General features: G+C 52.9%; 2 protein-coding genes across 5 annotated transcripts in view; both read right to left on the bottom strand.

The window, feature by feature from the left end:
* Positions 1–10,839, bottom strand: part of OTUD5 (OTU deubiquitinase 5) — a 28,144-nt gene extending 17,305 nt beyond the window's left edge. For 2 of the 3 annotated variants that reach the window (XM_022563801.3, XM_022563804.3), the window contains exon 1: positions 9,488–10,839. In XM_022563801.3, coding sequence (XP_022419509.1) covers positions 9,488–10,078 — 591 coding nt within the window. In that variant the 5' untranslated portion in view covers positions 10,079–10,839. The remainder of the gene's footprint in view (positions 1–9,487) is intronic. The other variant, XM_022563803.3, reaches the window with a different exon arrangement.
* Positions 10,840–13,440: 2,601 nt separating this feature from the next.
* On the bottom strand, positions 13,441–21,781 carry KCND1 (potassium voltage-gated channel subfamily D member 1). Of its 2 annotated transcripts, XM_089904579.1 has the most exons (8): positions 18,656–21,781; positions 16,779–16,941; positions 16,593–16,676; positions 16,406–16,504; positions 15,884–16,134; positions 14,619–14,800; positions 14,450–14,456; positions 13,441–13,546 (listed from the first exon to the last, which is right to left on the bottom strand). In XM_089904579.1, exons 1-8 carry the CDS (start codon positions 19,774–19,776, stop codon positions 13,441–13,443), a joined length of 2,013 nt encoding a protein of 670 aa, XP_089760705.1. In that variant the 5' UTR covers positions 19,777–21,781. The 2 variants fall into 2 exon arrangements, with proteins under 2 accessions (XP_089760705.1, XP_022419498.1); XM_022563790.3 differs by lacking the exon at positions 13,441–13,546 and having other exon boundaries at positions 13,652–14,800.
* Positions 21,782–22,407: the final 626 nt, after the last annotated feature.

The following is a 22,407-nucleotide window of genomic DNA, read 5'->3' as shown; positions in this document are numbered from 1 at the left end:
TGACCACTGCTGACCATGCTGAGAATCCAGTGTTGGGCCTTCCCCTAGGCAGCCAGAGGCCCAGACCCAGCAAGTGCCTGGGGGGGAAAACCTGGCTCTACCTCGAGGAGTTTCACCTGGGGACCCTCTAGTCACTTAGGGTAGGGGAGATGTTTAGGAGGGAGTGACTGGCAAGAGTCTAGTTCCTGAGCTCCACATACAGCTAGGGAATTCCAAGATACACTGTATAAGGCAAAACATATGCAAAGTATGATCTCACTTGTGATAGAACACATTTAACATATATATATGCATATGTATACAAACACACATGCACACAAAGTTGGGAAGACTTTACACAACAAAATATTATCCCTAAATGTTGGTATTACAGATGATTTTACTTCACCACCTCCTTTATAAAAAGAGGTATACAATACCTTACCCAAAATTCCAAACTTCTAAAAGCTTTTAAAACCAAGTCTTTATCTAACTCATTTAGCATCACAATCCGACCTGAGTTGACAAGAACCCATTTATTCCACCTAGAGGCGAATATTCAAACATTTCTATGCAGAAACATTCAGGTGTTTGACTATGAGGTGCGGCTATAGACCCCACGGGAGGTGTTACATAATACACAGTACACATACCAGGTGACTTTCCTAAATTCTGAAATTTTTCTGAATTCCAAAGTACAGCTGGCCCTAAAGGTGTGGGGTTAAGTGAATCTGTACAAGTGTGTATTTTCAGATGTTTTTAAAAAAAATAATGGAGAGGGACTTCCTGGTGATCCAGTGGCTGAGATTCCACGCTTTCACTGCAGTGGGCACGGGTTCAATCCCTGGTCAGGGAACTAAGATCCCGCATGCCGCCTGGCGTGGCTAAAAATGAATGAATGAATGAATGAATGAATGAATGAATGAATAAATAAATAAAGGAGAGATGAATAGGCGGAACATATAGGATGTTTAGGGCAGTGAAACTATGCTACATACTGTAACAGTGGTTACATCATTATACATTTATCCAAACCCATAGAATGTACAACACTAAGAGCAAACCCTAATGTAAACTATGGGCTTTGGGTGATTATGATGTGTCCATGTAGGTCCAATGATTGTAACAAATGTATCACTTTGGTGGGGGACACTGATTATGGGGGTGGCTCTGAATGTGGGGGGGGCAGGGGGTATATGGGAACTCCCTGTACCTCCTGCTCAATTTTTCTGTGAACCTAAAACTGCTCTAAAAAATAAATCTATTAAAAAATAATGTCCGTGTCACTTAAAACATGTTTTCCATCTCAAAACAAAATGAACCAGAAGCAGCAGATCTTTCCCAGCCTCCTCGCGCCATCTGCTGGCCACCAGAAGAAGCCAGCCTGAGCCCGCATCAGGTCTAGGGACCAGAAATCCCAAGGCTGCTCCTTGGGGACACGACCCAGCCTAGGGATTTACAGGATCTGGGCTAATGCCAATCAGGCAGAGGAGGTCACCTCTCTGCAGGCCATTTTTAGCCAGCTCAGGTGAGAGAAATTCCTGGCAAAGTAGGAAACACAGGGTTTAGAGGCTAAAAAGCTCTGGGTTCCAACCCCAGCTCTGTCACTCACTTGTTGCATGAGTTCAGGTAAGCTACCTGAACTCTCCAAGCCTCAGCCTATCAAACGGGGGATATGTGATCTGCCCGACAGCTGTCAAGAGGTTCAGAGGGGCTTCAGGACCTGAAAAGGCTTTCTAAACAACATACCATGCACTGGTGAGGTGGTCATCAGTAACAGAAGAAGGGGCAAGACCAGCACAGACAGAGATGACATACAACTGAGAGGCCCTCAGAAAGTCCCAGGTGAGTGGCTAGTGAAAAGAGGGTGACAAGGGAATAGCCAGTAGCCCCACCATCAGGGCCCGCACACCAGGAAGGTGTGGCTGGCTTTCCAGAGATGACAAAGGCACCTGGAAGCTCTTAACGGGCTTCCACAGCACAAACTCTTGTTTGGGTACAACATTCCAGCAGTCCAGGTGTCCCTCCTGCCCTGAGGCTGTCACACTGGACTGGCCTACTCCAGCCAGTTCCCCTATCCCTGACCTGCAGGGTCAGCCATCTCCCAGCACCATGGCGCCTGCCCTAGCCAGGGCTCTTCAGCAGGGAAGCTGCAACTATGACTACAACCCCAGACTGGACAGAAGAAGTAGTTCTAAAAAAGCAGGGCCCACAGCAACCTCCTGCCCTCACGGATGGGGGGAAAAGAGATCGAGAGGGGGCAGGGGATCAAAGAGGACGAGAGTGGCTCCTACTTACTCATCCAACAAAGGTTTACCAGGCAGCTACTAAGTCAGACCCTGGGCTGGCAATGAGGACAGAAAAATGAATCAAATTTGGTCTCAACCTCGATAAATTCATAAACTGCTAGAGGGGTGGGGAAACAGGCAATGTCCACACTGAAGTGTGAGCAAGGGCTTTGAAAGAGGTGAACACAGGTGTGCTGTGAAACAGAGGAAGGGACCTGGCCAGTCATTAAGGCTGGCACTTGAGAGGAGGTGCCACCTGGGTAAAGGAGTAAAACACCAAGACCTCCAGAAATGCTTGTTAATTGGATAAGAGATCACTTCTGTCACTCCAGGGATGCCAGAGGCCCAGCAATGAGTTCAGCAGAGCTAAAGTCCTGGATAGGACTAGGCAAGTAAGCAGGGCAGGGCCAAGAAAAAAGATGAATTCATATTAGCCGAATGCCTGCCCATGCCAGGTGCCAGATGCAAAAGGTGACCTCATTTAACTGTCCTTACCACAGCTCAGGTGGCAGGAAGCATTATCTTCATTTTACAAAGGCAGAAAGGAACTGGGGTTTGGGCACCAGCAAAGCCTAGCGTAAAGGCAACAAGAGAAGCCTCATGAGTCACAGCATAGAGATGTACCTGGCAGCCCATTTGGGAAAATCCTGATTTGTCCTTAAAAATGAAGAAGGCCTGAGCATTCCCCTTGCACAAGCAAGGCTTTGGTACTGGGGCAGCCAGACTGGCATCTGGGCCTGGAATTGGAGGCCAGACCACTAGCCACCCACTGCCTTTGGCACCAGCAGCCTTTAAAGCAGGCCCTGGCTGAAACCCCTTCTCTCTCTCCCTCTGCGGGGAGAAAACAGGGAGGTCATGGTCCTGGGCTCCAAAAAGAGCTTAGAGTCCCAAGAGCTCAGAGCACAGTCTTTTCCTTTCCCCAGCTGGATAGGAGCCTCCAAGGAAAGTGCCAACTTGAGAGTCATTTAGGAAAATGGCCCAGGAAGGAAGGTCTGGTGGAAGTGAAAGGTGGGAGCTGGCCCAGCCATAAGCTACATCAATGTCCAGGCCTAAGAAAGTCAAATCCAGACCCTGGGACTTCCCTGGCAGTCCAGTGATTAAGATTTTGTGCTTCCACGGCAGGGTTCGATCCCTGGTTGGGGAACTAAGATCCCACATGCCGTGCAGCGCAGTCCAAAAATTAAATTAAAAATAAATAAAATAAAATAAAAATACAAAAAGTCCAGACCCTGAATCTTCCAAGCCCACTGCTGAACCTGTGGGTGACTCCCTCCACATCTCTGAGCCTCCACAAAGGGGCTGGGCAAAGCTCTCTGACACCAGGAGATCCAAGGTGCAAGACTGCAACCTACTGGTCCAAAGGCACAACAGAAGTTGAAGCAGGCTGTGGGACCCAACTGACTGAGGTTTCAATCCAACTCCACTAATTATTAGCCATGTGATGAACTGCTCTGAGCCACAGTTTTCCAATCTGTGAAATGGGATAACAAGCCTCCCAATAATAGGGATACTGGGAAGACTCAAATATTATAGGACTTTGCCCAGTATGAGAGCACTTAATGAGTTCCCTTCCTCGCCCTGGAAGGGAAACAAGAACACCCCTGTAGTAGGCTGAATAATGACCACCCAAAGACATCAGGCCCTAATCCCTGGAACCTGTAAATGTTACAGGAAGAGGATCTTTGCAAATGTGGTTAAGAATCTTGCGATGGGGAGATTATCCTGGAGTATCAGGGTAGGACCTAAATGCAATCACGAGTGTCCTTAGAACAGCAGAGGAAGACCTGATACAGACAGAGGAGGAGACCACCCATACACAGAGGAGAAGCAGGCAGAGGTCAGAGTGATGTGGTCAAAAACCAAGGAATGGGAGCAGCCATCAGAAGCTGGAAGAGGACTGGATTCTCCCATAGAGCCTGTGGAGTGAGTGTGGCCCTGCCAACACCTTGATTTGGGCCCAGTGAAACTGATTTCGGACTTCTGGCCTCCGAAACTGTGAGAGAATAAATTTCTGTTGTTTTAAACCACCCAGTTTGTGGTAATTTGTCACAGCAACCACAGGAAACAAATACAACCTCCTTGTAGCACTCCCTTGTGTGAGCTGTGAGGCAACGTGGCAATGCTCACATCCCACAAGATCTACCCTGTTTGCATCCCCCCAGGGAAAGGGTTAGAATTAAGGCTGCAGGGGCCTGGAATCCCCCCTCCCAACCTGGGAAGCTGCTGACTCTGTCTATTGATGAATGAGTTGCCACTGAAACGGGGAGGAGGCAGGGGGAGATGGCAGCAGCAGTGGCAGCTCATGGACAGATGTCTTCCCAGAACCCACGGCCAAGAGGTTTTTAGTATTCTGGGCTACACAGCTCTGTCCCAGCAAGCCTGGTGCCAAGACCACCCCTCTCTCCCCCAAAATACCCAGGAACACTGGCTCTGCTCCACGGGCTAAACATAGGCAACCCATCCAATGAGAAACAGACAGACACACCGCTAAGGACTAACACAAGCTCTCCAGGGCAGAGGAATGGGAAAAGAGCAAAAGGCCCCAAACCTACTGCCAGGCCACTGGGGTAGGGGGGTGAGGGGGATTAAAAAATGAAGATTCTATTATTCTGCAACAAAAAGAAACAAAGTCCTGATGCATGCTACAACATGGATGAACCTTGAAAACATTATGCTAAGTGAAAGAACGAAGTCACAAAGGACTGCATGTTGTATGATTCCACTTATATGAAATATCCCGAAAAGACAAATCAATCAAAACAAAAAGTAGATTAGTGGTTGTCAGAGGCCAAGAGGGGATGAGGGGATGGGAGATGATGATGACGCAGGGTTTCCTTCTGAGGTGAAAAAAATGTTCTAAAATTGATTGACTGTGGTGATGGATGTACAACTCTGTGAATACACTAAAAGTCACTGAATTGTACACTTTGAACTGGTGAAATGCATGATGTGTGAATTATATCTCAAGAAAGCTGTTAAATACACACACACAGGGGGTTTCCCTGGTGGCGCAGTGGTTAAGAATCCGCCTGCCAGTGCAGGGGACATGGGTTCGAGCCCTGGTCCGGGAAGATCCCACACGCCACGGAGCAACTAAGCCCGTGCGGCCACAACTACCGAGCCCGTGTGCCACAACTACTGAAGCCCACGTGCCTAGAGCCCGTGCTCCGCAACAAGAGAAGCCACTGCAATGAGAAGCCCGTGCACCGCAACGAAGAGTACCCCCACTCACTGCAACTAGAGAAAGCCCACACGCAGCAACAAAGACCCAACACAGCCAAAAATAAATTAAAGAAACAAACAAAAAAACACACACAGGGACTTCCCTGGCGGTCCAGCGGTTAAGACTCCATGCTTACACTGCAAGGGGTGCAGGTTCAATCCCTGGTCAGGGAACTAAGATCCCATATCCTGAGTGGTGAAGCCAAAAAATAAAAACAACAACAAGAGAAAACAAAAAACACACACACAAAGGCCTACAGCACTGGCTGGTGAGAGGGAAGCTGGTAACTGCTTGAAACTTCATAGCATACTCCCAAAAGCCAAGGGGCCCCACTCAAAACTTTCACAATGGATGGGGGGAGTAGAGAGCAGAGAATTAAAGAGATTACAACTAGCTTCAGAGCAATGAGTACAACCTCCCTCCCCACCACTACCCATTTTATGGATGGAGAAACTGAGGCCCAGAAAAAGGAACTACCAAAAGATACAGGACTCAAACCCAGACCACCCAGGCAGAGACCACTTCCTGATATACCACTCTGCCTCCTCACCAGAGGAATCAGCAGGTTCCTAGAAGCCAAATGAAGGGTTCTTGCCAACAAAGATCAGTTGTTGCAAAGGTTCCTAGGAAGAACCCAGATGATCCTGGGGAAACTTCAAGTGAATAATCAGCCAAGGTCCAAGGTGGGCCAGGTCAGGTATTCAGACACTCAATAACCTTGGGCATGGGTGGACTTTTGGCAGCTAAGCAGGAGATCCTGGGATTTGAACTCAGGCCTGCCAGCTCCAAAGCCTAAACTTTTTCTACACATAACCCTACCTCCAAACCATCCAAGAGGTCTCCCAACAGGCAACCCCCGAGCTTATTCACCACAGCATAGCTGGCCACAAAAATCACTGTCTGCCAACCCTGAGCCTCACACTGACCAGGCGACTTGTCCTGACCACCAAGCTTGGATGGTTGAGAGGGAACACAGAGGCAGGGGAGAGAGGAGAGGAACCCAGTTCTGCCTCGAAAGACACCTACTGTTCCCTGTCACCTCCAGGCCCAAAGGGCTTTGGTGTGAGCTCCCTAAAATCCCAAAGCTAAACAATACCTCACCAGCTCCTTACCTGACCAAAGAGAAAACTGTGGCCCAGAGAGCACAGGCAGACCTATTCTGGTTCATCCAGAAAAGCCCCATCAGAGCCAGGGTGGGAACCCAGGCATCCTGGCTTCAGTGTCAGGTCCACCCTCTCCCACCACTTCAGCACACGGGCCCCCTTCACAAAATGCTCTGTGGCGTCCTCAAGCTCAGGACGCTCTCAAGCCATTCTTTTCAGAGGGGAGACTCTCGGCAAGGCAGCCATACCTGGGAAAGGAAACCCCTGACAACACCACCTTCCTAGCACTGGGACCCCCAGGGTGTCAAAAGGGCTCCTAAAGGCAGTAGATACAGTAACAGCACCAGGACAGACAATAAGTCTGAGTAGTCACAAGGACCAGATTCACCATCTGGGCTCCCTCTCAACAACTCCCCTCTTTCCCAAGGATCTAATTGGCCTCCAGGTTACAAATGCCCCCAGTGACGGTTCAGGACTAAGCCTAGGGCTGCAGGAAGAATCTCCCCTCTTTTCATCCCCAAGTTCAACCAGGTGAAGCAAAAAGAAGTATCTTCTTCCTCCCTTTGTCCCAAGAAGTGGGAGGACATGAAGCCTCTCCTCCGTCATTGGGAAGGGAAGGTATCGTGCAACCACAGAGCTTTACTTCCATGTTCTTATGGGAACAATTACAAGGGAGGGACTCCTAGCCCAGGAGATGCAAAGGGGATGTAAGGAGGTGTCTTTCTAGTCACCATGGCAGCACATGACTTTCTCTCTGTTCCTGGGACTCCTCGTTTCTGTGGAGAAGGAAAGGCACACTTTACTGCAACCAGTGAGAAGAAATAACTCCTGGTCCTCACCCTGGCAGATGATTTATCCTGCCTGGAGAAGTAGTAATGCATGGAAAGGGAACAAGAACAGGAGCTCAAAACCAGGCCCTGGCCCTGGCCCCCGTGAAGTACACAAAGATTTACCTGAACCAAGAGGGAGAGGAATGTGGGTGGAGAATTTCCTGCAGTGGGGATGTCCCAAACCCCTTCCCTGTCTCTGGGAAGAAAAAAGCTTATTGAAAGAAATTCAGGAAGCTCAGAATATTTCCCTGATCCAGGAAATTAGAAGCATAGCTGGGTCAGGGAGAGACTCAACACATCTCCTAGCTCTTGAGGGTAGGCCTCAGTCCTCATGTCCCCAGTACCTGACACCTTTCTCACAGAAAGTAAGGAGAACTTCCTAGCCTGAGCAGGCTCAGGTAGGGAGTTCTTATGACTGTGAAAAGCATCCAGGTCCTTCTGTCCAATGGGGGAGGCCTCAGGCCACATTGGGGAGGACTTCCCGTCCCTCTCCCTGGTGAGAAAGGATTGCCTGGTTGGGGGAGAAGGGAGGGGAGGAGGAGCCTCATACCCAAGGGGGGAGCTCAAGCCCCTCCCTAAGGTGAAGGATCTCTTGTCCCAGAGGGGAAGCTCAGGCCTCTGCGAGGAGGCTCAGACTCTTTCCCCCAGAATCCCACCTTACCCATGTCCCCAAGAGTAATGAGCAGCCCGCAGGACTTAGTTCAAAGTGGAAGGGGGGCTTAGGCTCAAGTCCTCAAGGCATGAAATCTTATGCCCCCAAAACGCCTCTAAAACTGGGGTACACGTATGCTGAGAGAAAGTTCAAACTCATGAGGGGAGATGCGGAACCCTATTCCCCAGGGACTCTACCCATGCCCCAAGGGAAGGGTCTCAGGGCTCAAATCTGGTCAGGGGAGACCTCCTGCTCCTGAGGAGTACCTTAAGTTCCTTGAGGGGGAAGCTTGGACCTCACCTCTAGAGACACACTGGCCACTGGGGTATGTATGCATCTCTTGTCCTTGAGGGAAAGCTCAAGAGTCCTTGGCACAGTGTCTCAGATGCCCAAAGAGAATTCTCAGACCACTCCCTGAGGAGAAAAGTCCCCTAAAGACCTCTGTGGAGGGGTATCAGTCTCCTGAAGAGGCTTCAGACCCAGTCTCTGAAAGCCCCAGTCCATAAGCAGGAGCAATCCTAGGTTCCAGTATCCGAAACAGTGAGTCCTATTTTCTTGAAGAAAGGTTCAGGCCTGGTGCTGGGGGGGCGGGTGTCTAGACCTTAAAAATAGCTTAAGCTCCTAGAGAGAAATTCAGACTCTTGTCTCCAAAGAGGTCTCAGACCTCTTAGAGAAAGCACAGACCCTTGTCACTTAGAAGGGGATGAATCTCATGTACCCTAGTAGACTTTCTGGTCCCAGGGTGTTGGTTTTGACCCTTGTTCCCATAGGGAAGGGGATCTTAGGGGGGTATGTATGTGTGTGTGTCAGGCCCTTGACTTCTAGAAGAGGGAGTCTCAGACCCCACTGCTGCGTGGTCCTGTGCTGTATCCCCCTGAGAAAGAGAAGGGGGTTGTCCTATATAGAGTGTCTCAGACCCCTGAAACGGTTTTGGTATCTTGGGGACACTCATATCTCTGAGATCTCCACCTTACTTGTATTCCCTGGAGAAGAAGCCTTAGACTCTTATCCCAGAGGAGAAGAAATCTCAAGTCACTGAACACAGACCAAGGTCCTCTGGAGAGTCATGAGACTCCCCTCTCAGGAGGCATTCCATCTTGCCTGTCTCTCCTGGGGAGTTCCTACCTATTGGCCCTACACGAAGAGGTCCCTGGGCCCAGAATGACAACTACGGCCCTAGAAGACATCACAGACCCCACTTTTAAGTCCTCCATCTTATCTGGGGCCTCTAACCCCAAGTCCTTGGGGGGGGGAAATAGGGTCTCTCACACCCCCACTACCAGAGAAAAGAGTGCCAGGCTGAGAGAAGACAAAGGCCCCTTGGAGTGATCTCAAATAGTCTTCCTTGGGTCCCTACGCAGTCTGGGCATCCCGTCCACCACACCCAGTCACCCGTCACCCCCCGCCCATACCTGCTCGACGGTGGCGGGGTCCATGGCCTCGATGCGCGCTGCAGCCGCTTCATACTCATCCTCACTGTTGTAACCTGCGCCGACCTCCTCACGCTCAGGACTGGCCCCGCCAACCGCGCCAACCCCAGGGGCTTGACGCCGCCGCTTGCTGTGACCCGGCCCAGAGCAGCAGCCGCCCACGCCCACGGCACTGCCCACGCCCACCACCACGCCCGCCGCGCCCACGCCCGTTGCTGTAGCACCCAACGCGTCACCGGGACCGCCGCCGGGACCGCCGGGGCCCCCGCAAGGAGGAGGAGAGGCCTGCTGTGGCCGGGGTCCCGCCACGGCGCCAGGCTGCACGGCCAGCGCCCAGCGATGGAGGGCACCCGGTGGCCCCGGGAGCGGGCCCTGAGGCGGTGGCGAGGCTCGAGGACGGGCGCCGACTCCCGAGTCACGGTCACGATCACTGCCGCCCACACCCGTGCCGCCGCCGCCCACGCCTACACCCCCGCCGCGGCGAGGCGCCGGGGGCAGCGGCCCGGGCGGCGGCGGCTCGTTGGCGGGGTCGGCGTCGGGAGGCGGTGGTTTCTTTTTGGGGAGAATAGTCATGGCGGCACCGCCGAGTACCCCCCACCAAACTCGGCGCGGGGCACGCCGGGAGAGGACCCGGATGAGGGGGGCTACAGTGGTGCGCGAAGCACGACGGGATCGCCGGGCCCCGGATAAAGAGATCGAGGCACCGGTTTTCGAACGTCGGCGGCGCGCGGGTCACGCGGCCGGAGAACCCGGATGTGAAGTCCAAGATGAAGGCACCGCGGCGAGCTTGTCGTAGCCTTCTCTCCAAGCCCAGCAAGTTTATTGCTATGCTCGTTCCGGCCTTCGGCTTCAAAGGAAACAGAACCAAAACAAGCACCTCTTCGCCCCGCCCCCTCGCAGGTTCTTGCACTACCGGGTGGGGCCCGGGGCGTTGCGCAGGCGCGCCGGGGCACAGCCCCGCCTCTCGCTCGGAAGTACGTGGGCAAAATCTTCGCCGCCGCCACAACAATTGAGGGCACCAACCAATCGAAGCGGTTGCGTGGGTCCTCGATGATGCCCACGAGCCAATCAGAAGCGAACGAGCGCCCTCCCCCTGCCCTCTGTCTCAGATTTCAGTCAAAGTCGGCACCCTTGTTCCTTGCCTTTCCTCTTCGTACCGTCGTGCTCTTGTCTCCCCGAGGCTCTGACTTGCAGGCGGGGGCACTGCAACAGGACAGCGTGGCCTGCCCCGTGCACGAGTTTTTAAATCGCCTCCCTTCCGGGCTTCCAACTTGGCCCCAGTCAGCCGGACTGACTGGAAAATATCAACACTCCCAGAGGTTAGCTAGCCCGTGAAGCATCACTTCCGTTTCCACCCACCAGAAATCCGCCTCCGGTAGAGAGGCGGGCACAGCTTCACCCTGGCAACAGGCCGGGTTCTGCAGTGATTGGTTAAGACATGCCACCACTCAAGTCGAACGGGCCAACCTTGGGACAGACATGCACCATTGGGACAGTGGGTGTTTGGGAAGCAGACACGCCCACTCTGGCACCGGCGCACCGCTGCCCTCGTGTTGACCTCCCCGCCCCTGTGGCTAGCGCGCAGGCGCGGCACAGCCTTTCCCCACCCCCACAAGTCCCCCCAATGGTGTTTACCTGAATTGAGCAAAGTTTATAAACCAGCTCTGTCAGCAACCAGCGTCTCGCAATAAGGTTGGTAAAATTCCTGCTACTGAACGGATGGAGAGCTACAAGCTAATCCTAGCTGTGCCCCTTCTGAGGGATATCTGGCAAGTCATTTAACACCCACCCCATCCTCAATTTCTACTTCTCTGTAAAATGGCAATGATAATCCCAATTTAAGGATCAGATGTTAATGCTTGCAAAGCGTCTGGTGCTGTGCCTGGCATCTAGTAAGTGCTCAATAAATTAGTCTGCACTGCAGTGCAGTGGAAAGAATCCCAGGCTTTGGAGTCAGGAAGACCTCAGTCCCAGGCACGGTGGACCATTACCAACTGTATGACCTTGAGGAGGTCATTGTGTCTCAAATTTGAGGTTACCCATGTGTAAAACGGGAATGATAATGCCTGCCCAGACTACCTCAGGGAGTAGTTATGGAGTTGAGATGAGCTCATGAACCGAGAAGTTGTTGTGAGAGGTGAGGGCTCCCTGCCAGTCTTAGGAGCCAAGCCATATACAGGCCATCAGAAAGCTCTTCTGAGTGCCACCTAAACTTCTCCCTTCAGATGCCAACCCTAGTTGAAGTTCTTCCCTGAAGGGTGTTGGTAATAAACAGACTATGGTGGTGTTTTCTGCTCATGAGACTTAATGGGAGGAGAAGACTCACGTTTACTGGGCTTACTGTGTTTAGGACACTGTGCCAAATGCCTGTGCACATTATCACATTGAATCTTCTCAGGACCATCTCACTTGATCCATGTATCCCACTTCCTACTCAATATTTGTCCAGCACTACACATCTAAAACTGAACTTATGATAATAATTGTAGTTAACCTTCACCAAGTACTTACTATGTGCCTGTTACTGTGTGCTCAACAGCTTTGATGTTCCCTTTGACAGTGAATGAATGGCACCCCCTCCAGCCTTTGCCCAAGGCAGAAACCTGGGAGTCAACCCTGACTGCTCCCTCTTCCTCAACTCCCACATACCTGTCAATCCTAAATCTTGCCAGTCCTATCTCTGAAATCTCTTGACTTTCCAACTCTTACTGCCACTATCCCGTCTAAGCCACTATCACCTCACCTGCCAACTCGGCAACTGCAAAAGCCTCCTCACTGTTCTTCCTCCCTCCAGGACTGGTTCTCTATAACCCACTCCCCACAGCCAGAATAGTCCTTCTGAAATACAAAACTAGCGATGACTTTCCTGTTTATAAGCCTTCAGAGGTCCCCATTATCCTTAGGATGAAGTCCACATCTGTATCATAGCTTCAAAGGCCTTTTGTGATCTGGCCTACTTCTACATCCTCACCCTCGTCACAGTCTCACACTCTCCTCACTAGCTGTGCTGAACCCCTTCAGTTTCCCAAGGCCCTGAGCTGGCGCTCTAACCTCCAGGCCATTGCACATGCTGTTCCCTCTGCCTAAAACATTTTCACTCTTTTGTCTTTTGCCTGGCTAACTTCAACTCATTGTTCGGCCAGGTTAGGTTCTCTTGCCATCTATATGCTTCTGTAATCCACTAATCTTGGTTCTACTACACTATGTTGTAATTGCTTAATTGCCTTCCATGCTCACCTCTGCAGATCAGAGATGATGTCTACTTTGCCCATTTTTGTACCCCTAGGGCTAGCACATGATATGCAGTTAATAAATATTTGGTGAATGGATGAATGATTATTTCACAGATTAGCAACCTGAGGCAAGAGAAGATAAGTGATTCTCTCACCCAGGGACTGGAATCCAGGTCAACCTGAATCCAAGGTCTGTCTTCTCTGTGCTCCACAGAGCTCAGTTACACTAGTCTAGTATATCCAGTAGTCCAGAAGAGAGAATACAGGTAGGGGACATCCACAGGGAAGGGGAATTCGCCAAACTGAGAGATGCTTTTCATCAGGGTTCAGTTCAGAGCTGTTTGCTGTCAGGAAGCCTGGGTTCAAGTCTCCTCTAACCAAGCGTGTGCTGCTTTGGGTCTCAGTTTCCCCATCTGTGAGTGAGGGGGCTAGAGCAGATTATGTCCATGGGGCATGTCTCAGGACCTCCTAGCCTACCTCACTGGCTGCAGATTCACCTCTTCGACCACCCTCTTTCATTTCTCCTAGATCCCCATCTTCCAAAACACACCAGCAACCATCCACCTCCCATACATTTCCCCTAACAGCCCTTCTACTAGTTAAAAGGAATTGAAATTGGAGTATTTTCAACCCCTCCAGCCCAACCCAGCCCCCAAACCCACAGAGCCAGGAGGTGCTCATCCTTGTCTCTCCTCTCAGGTTTTATTGACTGATGGAAACTACATCTTTGTCAGCCACCAGCTCCACAGGGACAGTGCTGGGGACAGGGAACCTGAGATGATGCCAGATTTCAGCCTGAGAGCAGACAGAGTTCCTGAAGGTGACCGAAGAGGGAGAAGAGAGAGGGATATGTGAAAAGGCATTGTGGGGGAGGAGGAGGAGATCAAGAAGTTCCTCCTGCCTCCTCCAGCTCCCAGAGCTCAGGAACAACCCAGGCCTCAGCCCCTGCCGCTTCTGGACTCCTGCCCAAGAACATGGAATCAGCCCATGATCTCCAAACACAGCCCAGCTCTCGCCAGCTGCCAGGCTTTTATCTCAGCCAGTCCAGACTCCAGCCCAACCCAGGAAGGAAGCAAGCCAGAGAAGAGAGAAGGAGGAGTAGTTAGAGGTGGCCCCTATGATTAGGGCAGATGTAAATATTGCAGCAAACTGGGCAGAGGCTTTGCATAATGTCACAGCAGCAGCTGCTATTGCTGGAGTTTGCTGGGGACCCAGTGGAGGACGGGCTTGCGGGGACCCATTTCCAGCAGCCAGGGAAGGGGGGTGGTGTTTGTGCTATCTGTGTGTGTTGGGAAAGGCAGCCTGACCCCTGAACCAAGGTCACTGCTGAGGCCACAGCCCATGAAGCCTGTGGTTGCATTCCAAGCTTCGGAATTTGAGAGTTGTTGGGCCCGGTGGAGGGTGGGGACTTCTTCTAGAGGCCAGATCAGAAGTGAGGGTTCTCTTCTATGAACCCCCAAACCTCCACAGCTCAGCCAGAGAGAAGAGGAAGTTTCACCTCTTCTTCTTGGGCCAGAACTCCTGAGGGGAGGAGCATGCAGGAGGCCCGCTTGGGTAGAGGGGCCAGTCCCAGTGTGCTGGGGCAAGGAGGCTGGGGGCCTGAGGAAGCCCAGTGCTTCACCTCCCACAGGGAAAACTGTCTGGGGTAGAGGAAGTTTCCCTTTCCCTGGCTATTTCCCCACCAGGTGGGCCATTCCATGAAACTCCATTGCATAGTTCTCAGTGGGGGGCAGAAGGGGTCCCCAGGCTGCCCTTCTCTGCGTCCCCAAAATATGGCTTTGGAAGGGAGCCCCCAAGAATTGGGAGAGCACTCTGGATGGGCAGGCCCATCCCTCATAGGGAAGAGATCTTGACAGTCTCGGGAAGGAGGCAAGGGGTACCCAGGCTGGAGTTCCTGAGGGTGCTGCTGGCCCCACTGCCACCACCGCCAGGGGAGGAAGGTTGGCTCTCATCTGGGGTGTTGGCAGGAGGGGTGGGGATACTGATGATGGCAGCCACGAAGTCCCGGCTGTCGCAGTTCAAGTCAAGGCTGTCATGGGGCTTGGCATTGAGGCTTGAGCGGCTGTGGATAAGGGTGGGAAGATGGAAGGTTCTTAAAAAGTCATTTTAATACTTGCCACGGCGATCATGACATTTACTGAGTGCCTACTAGGTCCCTGGCACTGTGCTAAATGCTTCCCCTGCACCCTTAATTATGGTGGTGCAGAGTGAGGGCTCTGGAGTCAAATAGTCCTGATCCCACCTCAACCACTCTAAACCTCTCTTCTCTCATCTGTAGCATGGGAATAACAATGTTTTCTACCTCACAGAGATGTTGTGGAGATTAAATAAGATAATAAATGATACAAAATGCTCAGAGTAGTGTCTGCAACATAATGAGCACACACATAAAAGTGTTATCTATTGTGCTTACTCCTTGCAGTGCCAGAGTCCTCACAACAGTCTACTGTAAGATCTACACAATCTGGTCCTTGTTCCTTTCTGATTTTACCTCCTACCACTCTCCCCCTCACTCACTCCACTCTACTTACAGAAGCTTCCTGGCTGTGTCTCTAACATGCAGACCCATTCCTGCCTCAGGACCTTTGCACAGGCTGTTTGCTCTGCCTGGAAAGCTCTCCCTCTAGGTATCCACATGGCTCATTCCCTCTCCTTCTTCAGATCTCAGCTCAGATGTCACCTCAGCAAAACCTTCCCCGACCACACTGTTAAAACTGCATCACACACTGTTCTACACTCTCGATCCCCCATCCCTGATTTATTTTTCTCCTTGGCACTTAACACACTGCATCATCTGTGTATTTGTTTTTTAACTGTCTCATCTCACTAGAATAGAAGTTCCATAAGGTCAGGATTTCTGTCTGTTCTATTCACTGCCAAAATTGAACTAAACTCCTAAACTAAAGTGAATTCCAAAATGCCCCAAATTGTGCCTAGCATACAGGAGATGCTCAATAAATGTTTATTGAAAGTACAAATGAAAAATGAGGAGTTCCAGACAAGATAAGCCCAAGCTTCCAGCATGGAGGAGTTTGGGTTTGAGCTTGACTTGCTAGGAGGCCTGGAGTCATGAAATCTCAGACCCCTTGGTCCAAGCTCTGAGCTTCCCCGGGAGAGGGGTTGCACAGCAGGTCAGCATGCTTACCTCTGAGGGGCAGGGCTCCTCTGCAGCCCTGCCAGCGTGTCCAGCTCCTGCATGCTGCCATGGCTGACCGAGGCAGTGGAGTTGGCAAGGCGGATGGCACGGCGCTTGGCTCTGCGGGGGCAGCAAGAGGATAGCAGGCTGCCAGGCCCCACTGGCTGGGAGGACACGGAAGTGCTGCGGCTGGTGCGGCCACCCAGCGAGACAGCGCCCAGGGCCTCACTGAAGGTTAGCTCATCTGTGAACTCATGGCACTGTGGGCAGAAGGGAGGCATGGTCACAGGGCACCACAAGGAAGCTGACCTCACCCCCAGGCTTTTGCTTAGGCCATTCCTTCCTTTCTGTAAGTCGCTCTCTCTTCCCTTCCCTTGCCCATCCTTCAAGGCTCAGCTCTACTGGGGCCTCTTCCGGGAAGCCCTGTGTGATTTCCACAATTAGTAGTGAGCCTCCCATCCCAGGAGGGAGCTGGCTTGCTGGCAAAGGGACCCCCTTCATTCTGCCACACCACCTCTCATTAGGCCTCACCGTTGTCTTCTCTAGACAATGCAGCAAGTGGTGATGTTGCTGCTCAAAAGCAGAACGGTTCCTGACACACAGCGCCTGTTCTTCCCCCCTGCTGCTGTCCTGGAGTGGATAGAGCAGAGGGATGAGGTCAGCACCTTCCTCCTCCCGTCACTGCTCTCCTCCCACCCCAATCCAGGCCCCTCTCCACCTCAAGACCCCCGTTCTGCTTGTACTGCAGGAAGGCGTTGGTGGTACCACTCTTTGCCAACCGGATCCTTGCCAAGCGCACCTTCTACAGAGAGAGGAGGAGATAGAAGGTCAGGTAGGCAAACATAAGAGTAGACTGGCTTGGGGTGTGGGGAATAGGAGGTACTCAGATGGAAGGCGCAGTTACCTGCTGTGCTCGGCGCTTGTCAGCACGCTGGTTCTGGTGGTAGATGCGGCTAAAGTTGGACACAATGACTGGCACAGGCAGAGCAATGACCAAGACGCCACTGAGTGAGCAGATGGATCCGAAAATCTTGCCAGCAATGGTGCTGGGCACCATGTCTCCATAGCTGGGGCCGGGGGAGGTAAGCCAAGGTCAAGAAAAATACCCACCCACCCCTCCGTCCCCCACTGCATCCCATCCAACTTGACTCACTCTGCGACCCTGGCCAGGCACTCAAACTCTCTGGTCTCAGTTTCTTGCTCTGCAAAAATTGGGGAACGACCTCTCTGGCCACCAGTGGGGGTCAAATGAGAAATGGGCCCTCAGCCCCTACTGTCTGCTGCCCCCATCCAAGCCATGCACCGGGCATCTGAGTCAGCTGGAAATCTATTAATACCAAGCATAGGGGGGAAGGAGGAAGTCAGAGGCAGTAAATATAGCCTCCCGGAGAGAGAGTCCCACCACCACAAGCCAGCTAAGGGGCTCTGAGTCCTGGGAGCAGTGCTCTGTTGGTTTTGCTTGTGTCTGTCTTACCTTCTCTAGGTAGCACCCCGTCTTATTCCCCCAGGGGAAGCCTTGAAACTGTCCTCATATAAAAAAATAGGGGGGAGCCTTGAAACTCCTCCCTCCCTTCCTCCATACCACCCCCCCTCCCATGGAGATGAAGCAGAGCCAATCTTACCAACTTGTCTGGTTGGGGGTGGGGGGAGTGAAGCTCAGCAAGGTTCCATAACTGATTTGCTCAAAATCACACAGCATACTCTTGTTCTAACCACAGGACCAATCAGATCCCCTCCAAAGAAATGCAGCCTCTGCAGTCTTCAGCCTCTAGGCCTTTGCCCCCACCCCCTCCCCCAGGATGCCTCTTCCTTATTTCTTTACTTTGACTCATTTAAAAGTCTCTCCAGCTTGGCCATTTCTGGCTCTGTGATGTATCATCTCTCTCTGTGTCCTCAACTATGAGACATCCTCCCAGGGTTGTTGTGAGGACTGAATAGGATAAAAGGATATCAAAATACCCAGTTCCAACCTGTCCTCAGTGCTCAGTATTTGTCAATACAATCCTGAAACTCCAACCAGAGTTAATTTCTACTTCTTAGAAACCTCAAATCAATTTTTCTGTTCTACTACTAAGGTCCTGAGTAATCCCAATGTACCCGTTCAACAGATACTGAGCAGCAACTGCATACCTAATCCCAGTGATAGGAATTTAGAAAAGGACCACAGTTATCTGCCCTAGACAGTGTCTTTAAGAACAACATGAGTTTGATGATTTCATTTGATGCGTTTATCCCATTTCCTCTCAAGGACTGGCAGTAAAAAAAAAAAAAATGATGCTGAAAATATCTTGTTCTGGGGAAACATCAAGGAATCACGGAGCCACAGAGGTAGTGCCCCACACAGCAGATGAATCTAAAGGGTTGGGAGACATGGGTCCTCAAGATGGAAAAAGGCGTGATAGAAAGCGAGTATCTATTTATCCTGCACCAGAAACATTCAGATAACTTTCATAACCATGATGTCACTGAATCCCCTCTGGATGTTGAAGGGATCATCATTTCTCATTTTGCAGAGGGGAAAACTAGCCCAGAGAAAACAAGGTCAACAGAAAGAGTGCAGCTAAGACCATCGTTGAACCCAAGTCTCCTGACCTGAAAATTAAGGCATTGTCAGAGCTGGGAGGGATTTGGAGATTAATCCAACTCCCTCACTTTTTAAAGATGACCAAATTGAAGTTCAAATAGAGAGAGAGAGATCATTTATCTAACCTTTTTAATTTTACAGAAAAGGTGAGTGTAATTGACTGATCGGGCAGCTCCCCACACAGGGTCTGCACTCACCCAAGTGTGGTCATGGTGACAATGGTATACCAGAAGGCCGCGGGGATGCTAGTAAAGTTGGTCTTGTTTGTGCCCTTCTCGGCATAAAACATAACAGTGGCGAAGATGATGATGGCCATGGTAAGGGAAAAGAGGAGAAAGCCCAGCTCAGAGGCACAGCTCTTGAGTGTGTAGCCCAGAATCCGCAAGCCCTGTGAGTGCCTGGAGAACTTGAAGATACGGAACACCCGGAACACCCGCAGGGTGACAAAGGCGCCCGAGACATCTTCGTTCTTGGGCACGAGGAGCCCGATGTAGTAGGGCAGGATGGCCACCACGTCGATGAGGCTCATTACACTCCGCAGGAAGCGGCAACGGCTAGGGGCCGCGAACAGCCGCAGAAGGTATTCACCTGTGAATATGAGTACACAGGCCGTGTCCATGCAGAAAAAGGCCAGCGGGAAGCGCTCGCCACAGGGCTGCTCCCTCGGGGGCCGCCGTGCAGGGCCGCGGCACGGAATGGTCTCAACCACGTTGGCGATGACCGACACAGCGATGAAAAAGCCGGTAACGTAGTAGAAAACGAGGGCTGCGGTGCTCGTGTGTGGGTTCTCGAAGGCCCGCCAGAGCTGCTGCCGCAGGGAGCTGCCAGCCGGCAGGGATGGGCCGTCCCCGGCCTGCTCGGCCTCCTCGTCCTCCGCCAGGCGCTCGGCGTTCTCCTTCTTGCGGTCCCGGTACTCTTCGAGGCAGCAGTCGCCCACGAGCTCAGGCACCAGGCCATAGAAGGCCAGCTCTTCGTCAAAGGCCTGGATGCACTCCTGCCGTGGGCAGTGCAGTCGGCCCGTGCGGTAGAAGTTGAGCACGTGCCGGAACATGTCTGGGTCGCGATCAAAGAAGTACTCGCCTGAGTCGGCGTCATAGAAGAATTCCTTTTCTGAACTGCCCAGCAGAGTGTCTGGGTAGCGGTCGAGCGTGTTCTTCCAGGTCTCAAAGCGCCGTCCGCTCACGTTCACCACCAGAACCTCATCCCCTCGAGAGGCCTTCACCCCCGGCGCGGGGGGCAGGGGCTGCTGGGCCAGGGGCAGCCAGCCCACCGCGGCCGCCCGTGCAAAAGGCAGCCATGTGGCCACGCCTGCTGCCATCCTGCCACGCCCCAGGCCCACGGAGACTTGTGGGGGGGGTTGGCCTTTAGGAGAATGTGGCTGTCTCCAGGATGGTGGAGGCTTGGAGAGGCCCTGGGCCACTCGCACAAGGAAACTGGGGGTGTCTAGAGAGGCCAAGAGGAACCGGGAGGAGGACCTAGAGAGATGGGCAAGGGCTTGGGGGACATGTAGAGGGTCTAAGAGGGACCAGGGCGATGTCTTGAGGGAGTGAGAAGGGGCTAGGGGACATGGAGAGGAGCAGAAGAGGAGCGTCTAGAGGTGCCAAAAAGGATCCGAGGGAGTGTTTAGAGACTGAGATGATTCTAGAGGGGTCAGCACTGCCTGAGAGGTATCTGGGGGTGTCTAGGATGAAGCAAGAAACACTGGGGAGTTGTCCACACTCTCAAGAGTTCTGAGGGAAGGAAGAAGGGACTGGAACCGCTTAGTGGGGTTGGAGAGGGGATCGGGGCATCCAGAGGGGTAGAAATGGAACCAGAGGTGTTTGCAAGAGGCTGAGAGTGTCTGGAGGGGGATTCTGAAGGAACTGAGAGAGGTGAGGAGGGTTGTCCAAACTCTCAAGACTTCTGGGGAGAAGATAAGGGGGTTGGAGCCCCTTCGTGGATCTAGGAAAGGGGTTGGTGCATCTAAGGGGTGGCTACAGAGCCAGGAGTTTGTAAAGAGGCTGAGAGGTGTCTTGGGAGTGCCTAGAGCTGCCAAGAATAGCCTGGGGGTGGAGTGTCCACACTCTACAGGAGTTCTGGGGAAGGAAGGAGAGGTGGGGCCCCCTAGTGGGGCTGGAGAAGGGGGTGGGGTATCTAAAGGGTTAGATATGGGGCCAGGTTATTTTTCAGAGGCTGAGAGGTGTCTGGTAGAGAAGGGTATCCAGGGGGGCTGAGAAAGCCTGGTCCACCCTCTCAAGAGTTCAGGGGGTAGGGAAGGGACCTGGAGAACCCCTCAGGGCTGGGACTCAACTGGAAGGAAGTTGGGCATAGCCTCAGAGCATCCAGAGAATCAAAAAAGACTAAGATAAGAGGAAGACGGGGTCCCCCTCAAAATGGGTTGGAGGGCAGGGTGGGGTGTTGAAAGGGAGTTGGGTGTGTCTGCAGGGAGGGGGGGCTCCTGGGCCTTACAGGAGCCCAGGAAGGCCGGGATCAGGCTGCGTCCCACTGTTGGGGGCTGGTCTGGGGAAACCACACCCCGAGGGGCTGGTGGTACGTGCTGGGCAGCGGCAGAAGCAGCAGCGGCAGCAGGACGTGAGGAGGAAGAGGAGAAGCAGCCACAGCCAGGCCTGGGAGAGAAGGCAGCACAGGCAGGAGGAGGGGGCTGGGTCCCTGGAAGGAGGCTCTGGAAGGACAAGGTCCAGTAGGACTGTCCCAGGATGGGCTAGGGCCTGGGGGCTGGACCAGGGAAGGACAAGGACAGCACTGTTGGTGGCCCCCTCCCCCTCCCCATAGGGCCGTCCTCACCTGTGTCCCCGCTGCAGCAGCAGCAACAGCGGTGGGGCTGGGGGTACCAAACACCGGAGCTCCTGCCCCACTCTGCAGAGCTGCCCAAGTTCTCCACCTCCTCTGGCTCTCTCTCCCCGCCCCTCTGAGCTTGCGGGGAGATGGAGAGGCAGGGAGGGGCCTCGTGGCTCCCAGAGCCCCCTCCCCTAGGACTGCCTGAGAGGGACCCTGGGGAGACTCCGCCTCCTACAAAGCTGGTTGGGCCTCAGTCGCGTCATCTGGAAAATGGGGGTGGCAGGGAGCTTTGCCAATTCTCCCCACCTCCTTCCTGGACTCCCCCCTCTTCCTGCCCAGATCCTACCCCCTCTGCCCCCAGGGGCCCCCACCCCCACCCGTCTGAATCAGCAGCACTTAGCAGATCCGATCGATGGGGAGGCGTCTGTTAATGGCCCCAGAGCAGGGAGTGCCACGGGGAATGATGCAGCGCTGTGTCCCCTCCCTGCCCCCTAGGCTGGAGAAGGGGGGGGTGGGGGAAAACTGGTGGGGGGGTGTTTTTCTAGAGGCCAGGCCCCCAAAGCTGCTCCCCAGTGGTGCTGGAGGGGTTAGAGTCCTGCTCTAACCAAGATTGCTGCCGTGGGACTGGAGCACTGTCCTGTTTGCGGATGTGAAACGTCGGGGGGGGCGGTAAGGGGAGTACAGATGGGGACAAGCCAGGTCCCACCTCCATAGCAGGTTCTCCCCCAGGCAGGCCCCACTCTGAGGTGCAGTCTCCATCATCTGTCCACATCCAGGAGCCTCAAATCATGCCTCCTCCGCTAGAGGGCTCTGCTCCTGGGTAGCAAGAGCACTGGGTACCAAGTGCCTCAGGCATGGGTGGGTTCAAGCCCCAGCTGTGCCACTGACTTATGTCCTTGAGCAAGTGACTTGCATTGTTTTTCTCTTTGTCGGATGGAGAGTTACCCCAGCTTGATAGTGTCTTTGGGAGCAATAAATGGAGTGATGTGAGAGGGGCATGGCACACAGAGGACGCCTTACCTTTAACAATTAAAGGTGTGTGGTGATGGGGGAGCAGTAATGCAGGGCCAATTTTTGCCTTTCAATGGACTTATCCATCCATGTAATCCTCCATTTGCTCATCACACTCCTGATTTGTCCATTTGTCCATCCCTCCTCCCACCCACCACCC

Source organism: Delphinapterus leucas, chromosome X, assembly GCF_059928025.1.
Source record: "Delphinapterus leucas isolate spDelLeu-1000000601 "Yukka" chromosome X, BTC_Dleu_Yukka2, whole genome shotgun sequence".
NCBI lineage: Eukaryota > Metazoa > Chordata > Mammalia > Artiodactyla > Monodontidae > Delphinapterus > Delphinapterus leucas.
This window is presented reverse-complemented; position numbering and strand designations above follow the sequence as displayed.

What these genes read in the sequence shown, in the direction of transcription:
- KCND1 (XM_089904579.1), bottom strand. Translation starts at nt 19,776, where the DNA reads ATGGCAGCAGGCGTGGCCACATGGCTGCCTTTTGCACGGGCGGCCGCG. An exon ending in ACAAGCGCCGAGCACAGCAG is followed by an intron (nt 16,677 to 16,778) that starts GTAACTGCGCCT and finishes CTCTCTCTGTAG; the next exon opens with AAGGTGCGCTTGGCAAGGAT. An exon ending in AGGAGCCCTGCCCCTCAGAG is followed by an intron (nt 14,801 to 15,883) that starts GTAAGCATGCTG and finishes CCTTATCCACAG; the next exon opens with CCGCTCAAGCCTCAATGCCA.